General features: G+C 44.4%; 1 protein-coding gene across 2 annotated transcripts in view; it reads right to left on the bottom strand.

The window, feature by feature from the left end:
* Positions 1 to 274: 274 nt before the first annotated feature.
* LOC126458212 (probable cytochrome P450 6a13) overlaps positions 275 to 9,295 on the bottom strand; it is a 56,468-nt gene continuing 47,447 nt past the window's right edge. Inside the window, exons 5-6 of one of the 2 annotated variants that reach the window (XM_050095106.1) lie at positions 6,100 to 6,339; positions 275 to 3,806 (exon numbers count right to left, since the gene is read on the bottom strand). In XM_050095106.1, the coding sequence (XP_049951063.1) occupies positions 3,622 to 3,806; positions 6,100 to 6,339 (425 nt within the window). In that variant the 3' untranslated portion in view covers positions 275 to 3,621. The remainder of the gene's footprint in view (positions 3,807 to 6,099; positions 6,340 to 9,295) is intronic. The other variant, XM_050095108.1, reaches the window with a different exon arrangement.

Below are 9,295 nucleotides of genomic sequence, written 5' to 3'. Positions count from 1 at the left end.
TTTTACTCACCCCAAGAATATCATATAATAAGCGTGTCCTTCATATCCTGACACTCATGGGCTGACAAATTTTCAAATTCTCCTAGGAATAAAGTGACAGTTTGCATGTAATAGAGAAAATCGACTCCCTCATTAGCATGTTCTGCATTTGCATCTCAAGCTTTGTCATTATGCAGATATGGAATTTTGTTCGTTTGTACTCTCTGTATGCTATTTACTTTCTGTATATGCACACAGGTGTTTGCTCGAGGGAATTAAAATAATTGTAGCCTCGTCATAGAAAATCTTTTATTTTGTTCCTTATTTCTAATTATTACATCTGCACTGCTGACAGTTTTGTAGAAAACAAATATATCACATTCTTCAGTAAAATTAACTCTGCCCTAAATAGACAGGGCTCAGAACTAAGACAAAGTGGCAGAAATAAAACCCCAGTTAATTCCAAGCAAAGTCTTTCTAAGGTAGTGCATAAAAAATTGTACATCTTCTTAATTCTCGCTTTTCCATGTGTTCGTGGTTATTAAGCGCCTTAGTTCATGGGGCATGTCTTATTCCTCAGTTATTTGAGTGCTGTCCTAATTACACAAATCACTGAGCTAAGCGACGTATATAATAGCTTACTCGATGAACTGTATTCGCGTCTCAGGTGTCTCCATAAAGAGAACAGATGATGAACTCCATTGCGACGTCTCTGCAACACCAAGCATCTTCCGCTGCGTGGTTTGGTAACTGCACTGCTCTGGGTGTTACACAAAGCCAGTGCCTGCCGGCTATTGCTAGGGACGTCACGAAGCGCTTCCAGCCGGGTGGTACCGCCAGAAGAGCATAATTTTGCTGGAACTCGCACTGCAACGTTGTTGTTTCGCTGCAAGTCTTCAGGTGACTGCAAATATCGTAGCCTCACACTGATTGCAGCTGCTGTCAGAATCAGTGGCGTGGCGCTGCCAGAAGACTAGAAATCTCTACTATAGGTTTTACTATGGCGTGTCTGCACCGACACGCATCTTCAAATGACTAGTTGATGCCTTTGGCCACCGCCACGATGAAATGTCGAACCTTCAGTGGATCAGCGCTACTGGTATGACCCTTGCCACTGTGCTGCAACCCCCCCCCCCCCCCCCACAGTGTGATGTGTTTCTGTGACACAGCACGAATTCAGGCGACTAGGTGAGACGTACACTTCCCCAAGGAGTGACGACGTGCACACCACAGAGAGGCGCCTTTCTTGAGCGACTCTGGTGGCATGAAGCTTCTGGAACAGCACGCGACTCTCCCGGGGGTTCCATTTAGAAGTTTCTGCAATGCAGTGCAGTATCTCCAGATTCCTCTATGAGTGACCATGTGCGGCCCACTTGCCGCTACTATCATGATACTGTAAGGGATTCACCACCCTGCTGGGGGAAATGTAATTTCGGTGTATTGCTCTCGCGCTGCCTGCGAGAGAAAATATCTTTGCTGCAATAGAGCCGCAGCCTAGAGCAATCTCGGCAGTTGCAGTCGCTCGCGGCTACAGTGCAGCTGTAGTTTGTCGCTGGTACAGCGCAGTTCATAGCCATGTATTCTAATGTAAATTTTATTATATCTATTGTCAAGCGCATTCTTAAGTCACTTGTCTGAGATGTTAATATGAATTTATTTCAATCTTTTCTGTGATTCGTCAGCACCAGTTGACCCAGATTTGTAATATTCAATTTTTCATATAATGGATTGCAGATGTTTGTCAACAATGTAAAGGATTTTCAGAATATAGTTTTTACCAGTCCCGATCCAGTCATTTATTTAAATTTAAATATTTCAAAAATTTACTCAGATTATAGTCATGTGTTCTTTAGTAATCAGACGACCAGCTGTGCAGCTATGTCAATAAGCAAAGTCAGTTTTTCTAATAGTTCAGATCTAAGACAAATGTTGTCCATTATCAGTAGATAGGCCAGCCTTGCACTAAGCTGTGCCATTTACGAGCAGATTTTTAGACAACATCATGAGGTAAGAATTTTTCAGTTCATTCAGATTGTTTTGGCAGAGCCATGGCGTAGAGCAGCTTGCATCAAAATTTATCAGTTTTCATGAGTTAAGATATTAATGTATTAACAAAAAATTATCATTTTTATTATTTTTGTACGGGAAGGTTACAATACTACTCTGATCTAGTGGACCAGTGTAACCAGCAGACCGCTCTATCTCCCACGGCGACGTTTCATCGTACATTCTCATCTTCAGGTGAGTAAATGTTCGTAATGGCTCGTATGTACTGCCTGCTGGCCGCTACGACGATTGTCCTCAGTATTATGTACTACTATGATGGAGGTCCAGACTGTGACATTTCTGCAACACCGTATATCTTCTGATAACTGTGTATAAGGTAGCGACGAACAGGGTGATGATGATGATGTTTGATTTGTGGGGCGACCATAGAAAGTCCCCGTTTTAGCACATTCCATTTTAGCCACTATCACGAATGATGATGATGATAATGATAATGATAATGATGATGAAATGACGAGGACAACAAAAACACCCATTCCCCCGGCAGACACGAAATGGATGTTTGCTGGCTGCCGTCAAATGAATATGACAATCACCAGGTGCACACCACAAAAGAAAAAGCGTGTGACAATGTTGGACCTGCCAATAGGAACTTTCTGCAGTGCTGTGAATTTTCATGATAAAATGAAAGGACCTGAATGTACAGCCTACTTGTTTCCACCTGAATTATTTTGCACGGATTCAAAGGAACTGCGTGAGTGGATAGAAGCTAGAAGTGCGATGTTTCAACACATCTCATTGACCTCAAGTGGTTAGATTTGAGGCACGAATTCGCGGGAAGTGACTCGAACATACTGTCTTCTTCTCTTACGTGACTCGGTACGCGACTGTCGAATATGCAAGTGTGATACATTACCCCTTGTGACGTTCGTGCAATAGTGCACATCTTGAGACAAGAAGCAGCAAGGTTTCGGAAGTGACCTGGAAGTTTATGTTGCTGCTCAAAGGAAGATACCCTTGATATCATAGAGCTGCGAGAAAAGTGTCTCATGTAGGAATTCCAGCAGCGACATTTCGATGATGCTCTGTTTCTGGCAGAGGTAACTAGACCCTCGAAACGACGCCTCCCATGCAGCCTGCTGTCAAAAGCTAAGATGACGGTAAACGACTCAAGTTATCACTGAGCTTGGAGAAGAAGGATTCTGTTGCAGCTTCCAGAGTGACGTTTATGTAATGTAGCACGTCTCCAGATTAGATGACACGCAGTCCGGCCCTGGAAGTGACTGGTAAGTATTACCTATCTGCACACCTGCAGTGGAAATGTGCTGTCTGGAGACTGCAGAACAGAACTGGAGTTCGTAGTGTAACGTTGCATGATACCCTGAGCATCCTCAAATGATTAGATGTGCGGCGCTAACGTGGTGGGTGTCTTACTCCTAGTGCGACAGTGGTAGAGTTCCCAGTTGTGACGTTCTTACAACGCCGCTCATCATCTGGTGACTAGGTAAGAGAGCAATCCGCACGTACAGTCCACTGCCCATCCCTGGGATGACTTCAGGCTGCTGCCTTAAGAGTACACCTTGCCCGTCAGAGCTTCCGCTTCGACGTTTCGGCGCAGAGCGCGTCTTCAGGTGGCTAGCTGACAGGCAGCCAAGCCCTGGGGGTGACCCGCACGTAGAGGCCGCTGGCAGCGGCCAGGATGATCTTGCGAGGCTCCAGCGGCACAGGGCTGTCCAGAGAGCGCGAGCAGCGGCGGAACTCGAAGCGTGACAGCAGCGCCACCAGACAGGCCTTCACCTCCACCAGGCCGAACTTCTGACCTGCAGGACAACACCAAACACTGGTTAAGGCGGTCTGCGATAAACAAGCACGTGTCTTCAGTATATATGTGTTGACATTCGCAATATGTCTGAAGAGTCTTACATTGATGTACAAAAATTAGGGACGAAAGTAACTTGCTCATGGTGTCTCGCTGCGAAGTGACATAGCTCGATGAAACGTGTATTGCACATAGAACATACAGAGGCTAACTGAAAGACATCTGCGATGAGATGAACAGAAATTACACCTTCAGTCAAAGATAGTAGCTGCACTGACGTCATCGCGACTCATTGTGATCCCATGGACATTACAAAAGACAGTAATTAGGTGTGTGACTGTCGGGGATGGCAGTGCATGCTTGGCAACGTGCTTGCTTGTTGGCCACAAATTCGGGAGGGAGTTGTGATACGACGTTCCATTCCTACACCAGCGCAGTTGACAACTGCTGGGTGTCGTTGGTGCACGTGATCGTACTGCAGTACGTCTTCCCACCGCATCTCTCTCATGCTGAATGATACTGACACCAGGGGAAAGGTAAGGCCAGTCCATTTGCTGAATATATTTTCGTTCCAACAGTTCTTTCCTGCACTGTTTGATGCCATTGCGCTTTGTCAACCACCAAAATAAAATCAGAGCCGAGTACCCACCTGAAAAGATGCACATGGGGAAGCAGTACTGCGTGACAATAACGGTAACCAGCGTTCAAAGATCTGAACGTCATTACGCCCATACAACATTATTCATCCACATACAGCATCACCAGGACGACCAAACTGGTCGTATTTGGCAACGATCCTGGGTGCATTACGAGTTCCGAACTCCCGTCATATGAGGGTATCCACTAGGGATAATTAATATTGAGATTTGATAATTACAGTGGCCAAGGGCGACGTTACAATTTATCCTCTTTCTCGCCAAACCAGTTTTGGACGATGTGTGCTGTTTGAACACAGTCCTTTCTTCTAGAAGGACAGCATCGCGTTTTGGGGAGAAAATTTGGAATGGCGGTAATGCGACTTTGCAGAACACCCATGGACGCATGGGATAATACAATATAGTTGCCCAAATCAACACCGAACACCCAGCGTGTGTCACTCTCGGGACGTAAATTAGCCAGAAGTAGGGAACTGTATGAAACAAGACTCATCCGACCAAATGACTTCCATCCATTGTTCCACAGTCGAATCTTTTATGGAGATGACTTCGTATTGTTTTGCTGCTGAAAGAGTCTGGGAGTGGGATGTTGAGTTCTGCAAATACTTTTGCAACCGTCAGCTCCTTATTCTTCGTCAAAATCCTCTTCACTGAGCGTCTGTCACGATCATTCAAAGCACACTTGAATCATTTCGTATGATGGTTTTCTGCTTCCCCTGTATACGGTATAAATCTTCAATACTGTGCCTCTTGAAACATAGATCAGATGGTTATGGAAGCATCCAACATATGAACCCCAAAAATTTGCCCACGTACGAATTCATTTAGCTCCAGTGTAATGCACCAAAAACTACACAGAACACTCTGATTATCCATCTTCTCAGAGATGGTTGCGGGACTCGGCTGTTCGATATAGGTTGTCAAACCAAACACCTTTCAGGCGCCCTTTGAGCAGCTTTTATTTGGCTATCAGTTTCGGCGCTTTACTACGCCATCTTCAAGACTGTGACTTACGTGCTGGAAGATTCCACCAAGATTCTGATAAAAACAGAGGCCAGTAATACTGGTAATAGTAGATGGTGGGAATAATCGCTATGGCAAGCAGAAATCTACTTATACCTGTACTGCTGGACCTGTTTTAATCAGAATCGAGGTGGAATCTTCCTTCACGTATGTGAGGGTCTTGAAGATGGCGTAGTAAATCGCCGAAACTGGTAGCCAAGTAAAACAAGTTTGGAAACTCGACGACTGAACGTGTTTAATTTGATATCCTACAGAATACAGTTCTGACAACAGCTGACACTTGAAACGTCTTGACGATATTGCGTAGATGTTGATAATGACTCATTTCAACAGCGCAACTTGCAAGCTTGGATAGTATCTGCGTTTATGTTCAAACACACAATTGTTGAGGCAGTTTCATATTTCTGTCCAATCACTGTATTTCATAATATTATGCCTAGACCAAAGTAGAAACCTAAATTTAAGTAATTAACTGATTTTCAATGAGTTGTCACGATGGAGTAATTTAGGACAGCTATATCGAATCCGTTTACGAATGGCCTCCGACTTGCTCGAGAACTATCGTCGGAATTGGTGGGACTCTGGGTGTGGCTCACGTTAGTTGCGCATACTCACCGAGACAGATTCGCGGCCCGTCGCCAAACGGCAGGTAGGCTGGGTGGGCGTGGCCGCCGCTGAAGCGCTCCGGGTTGAAGCGCAGCGGCTCAGGGAAGAGGCGCGGGTCGCGGTGCAGCGACAGCAGCGGCACGTACACAACGTCCCCTACCCGCAGGCGCAGATCGCTGCCCGGCACCTGATACGGCTCAGTACACTGCCGCATCAGGTAAGCCATCGGTGGGTACAGGCGCAGAGTTTCTGCCAACAGAAATTCATGGAGGCGTTTGCACAGAGTACTAGAACGCGTTGGCCTCTCCCCAACAGGATAACAGGTTTCGAAACATCACACTGTCCATGTTCCTCGGCACCTCTCTGTAAATGAGCGCTCACTGCCAACTTCCTAGATACCTTAGGTTCCCACCCAACGTGCCGAATGTAGAACATTTATCATACAGCCCATAACCTCCGTTCTTTAAAGAATCGAAATCTCTTATTCACTGAAGCACCAAAGAAACTGGTGTAGGCATGCATATTCAAATACACAGATATGTGAACAGGCTTAACACGGCGCTGCAGTCGGCAATAAAACAAATGTCTGGCGCCGTTGGTAGATCGGTTACTGGCGCACGAGCGATGGGACACAGCATCTCCGAGGTAGCGATGAAGTGGGGTCTTTCCCATACGGCAATGTCACGAGTGTACTATGAATATCAGTGATCCGGTAAAACATCAAATCTCCGACATCGCTGCGGCTGAAAAAAGATCCTGCAACAACGGGACCAATGATGACTGAAGAGCATCGTTCAACGTGAAAGAAGTGCAACAGTTCCGTAAATTGCTGCAGATTTCAGTGCTGAGCCATCAACTAGTGTCAGCGCGCGAACCATTCAAGGCCCACTCGTGTACTCTTGATGACTGCACGACACGAAGCTGTACGCCTCGCCTGGGCCCGTCAACACAGACATGGAACTTTTTATGACTGGAAATATGTTGTTTGATCAGAAAAGTCTTGTTTCAAGTTCTATCGAGCAGATGCACGTGTGCGGGTATGGAGACAATCTAATGAATCCATGGATCCTGCATGTCAGCATGATAGAGGCTCTGTATTGGTGTGGTGCGTGAGTGATATGGGAACCCCGATACGTCTAGATACGGCTCTGACAGGTGACACGTACGTAAACATGCTGTCTGAGCCGGCCAGAGTGGCCGTGCGGTTCTAGGCGCTACAGTCTGGAACCGCGTGAGCGCTACGGTCGCAGGTTCGAATCCTGCACCGAGCGAGGTGGCGCAGTGGTTAGCACACTGGACTCGCATTCGGGAGGACGACGGTTCAATCCCGTCTCCGGCCATCCTGATTTAGGTTTTGCGTGATTTCCCTAAAATCGCTTCAGGCAAATGCCGGGATGGTTCCTTTGAAAGGGCACGGCCGATTTCCTTCCCCATCCTTCCCTCACCCGAGCTTGCGCTCCGTCTCTAATGACATCGTTGTCGACGGGACGTTAAACACTAATCTCCTCCTCCTCCTCGAATCCTGCCTCGGGCATGGATGTGTGTGATGTCCTTAGGTTAGTTAGGTTTAAGTAGTTCTAAGTTCTAGGGGACTGATGACCACAGCAGTTAAGTCCCATAGTGCTCAGAGCCATTTGAACCATTTTTTTTGCTGTCTGATCAACCGCGTCCATTCATGTACATTGTGTATTCCGACGGACTTGGGCAAATCCAGCAGAACAATTCGACACACTGTACGTCTGCAATTGCAACAGAGTTGCTCCAGGAACACTCTCCTGAGTTTTTCGCTAGCCACCAAACTCCCCAAACATGAATATTATTGCGAATATCTGGAATGCCTTACAACGTGTGTTCAGAAGGGATCTCTGACCCCTCGTACTCTTACGAATTTACGGACAGCTCTGCTGAATTCATTGTGTCAGTTCCCTCTAGCACTACTTCATATATTAGTCTAGTATGTGCCACGTCGTGTTGTAGCACTTCTGCTTGCTCGCTGGCGCCCTACACGATATTATGCAGGTGTACCAGTTTCTTTGACTTCCAGAGTACAACAGTTTGAAAACGTCCGATTGCTTTACCAATGAGTTCATGTGCCCAATATTTTACATACTTTAGAAAAGGCATCAAATTATGCTTAAAGTCTGTTGGAATTCTCTAAATGTTTCATTTTTAAACACTGGATATATTCTCGGCGATTTGCGCTCCATATTAAATAAATGCCAGTTTTACACGCATCTCAATGTTTATGATGTCATAGTTCATTAACTATGTGTTGTACAGTGATAAAAATTTGCAGGTATATTCAGTTGTCTATGTGGATATTGTCTGCAAAGTACGTTTCTAATAGAGTTAGTACGAAATAACCAATAAACTAAAATCTAATACTTGATGCTGATATTTTACTGCATGAACAGTGAAGATATAGAAAGCGATATACGTATTTTTTTTCCTTCCACCACTTTGTCAGGAGTGTCTGCGACGAAATGTTTCATATAGGTTTGGAAGTTCTTAATTAAATAATTTCTAACAGTACCACTTGCCTTTCTGTGTTAAGCCTTTAACGTAACAATACACCTCCGAATGAGCAGATTATGACTATAGTAAAGTTGTTAGATTAATGGATTTAATTAATTAATCTTATACTGTATTTAATGGGGTGATTTTATTTGGGTTATTTACCCTGTTAAAGTAACCACTTAATAGGCACCCCACTATTTTTCGTTACTTAATGTAGAAATTGGAAGGTGTTTTTATTTTATTTATGCTTATTTTCTTTAAGTGTACTAATTGTTGTAGTTTAAAAGTAAACTTTTTTTATATTTCTTTAATAAAATAATATAATTTCATAAACGACACTGAATAAATACGTAATTAAAAGAATTATCAAAATTTCTAACTATCTAATGTGTTATGGAAAAAGTAATTTTCATATCGTAAAATATTTATTATATTCTATTTGCTAGGAAGTACTCAATCCAGTCACAGGTCTGGAAGCGACTGGCAGCACTGATGAACGCAATGTTGTAGAAATTTTAAAGCCTAAGACCCAATGATGACAGCATAGCTCTATCGAAACCAGTCAGCCAATATAATACTTTCTTACCGATCTTGACTTGATAGAAGATAGATTAAGAAAAGGCTATTAAGGAAAGGCACTTGAGAAAAGGCAAACTTATTATAGCACTAGTCGACTCAGAGGGAGCCT

Source organism: Schistocerca serialis, chromosome 2 (genome assembly GCF_023864345.2).
Source record: "Schistocerca serialis cubense isolate TAMUIC-IGC-003099 chromosome 2, iqSchSeri2.2, whole genome shotgun sequence".
NCBI classification, from domain to species: Eukaryota; Metazoa; Arthropoda; class Insecta; order Orthoptera; family Acrididae; genus Schistocerca; species Schistocerca serialis.
Note: the sequence above shows the minus strand (reverse complement) of the source record. Positions and strands in the feature narration are given on the sequence as shown.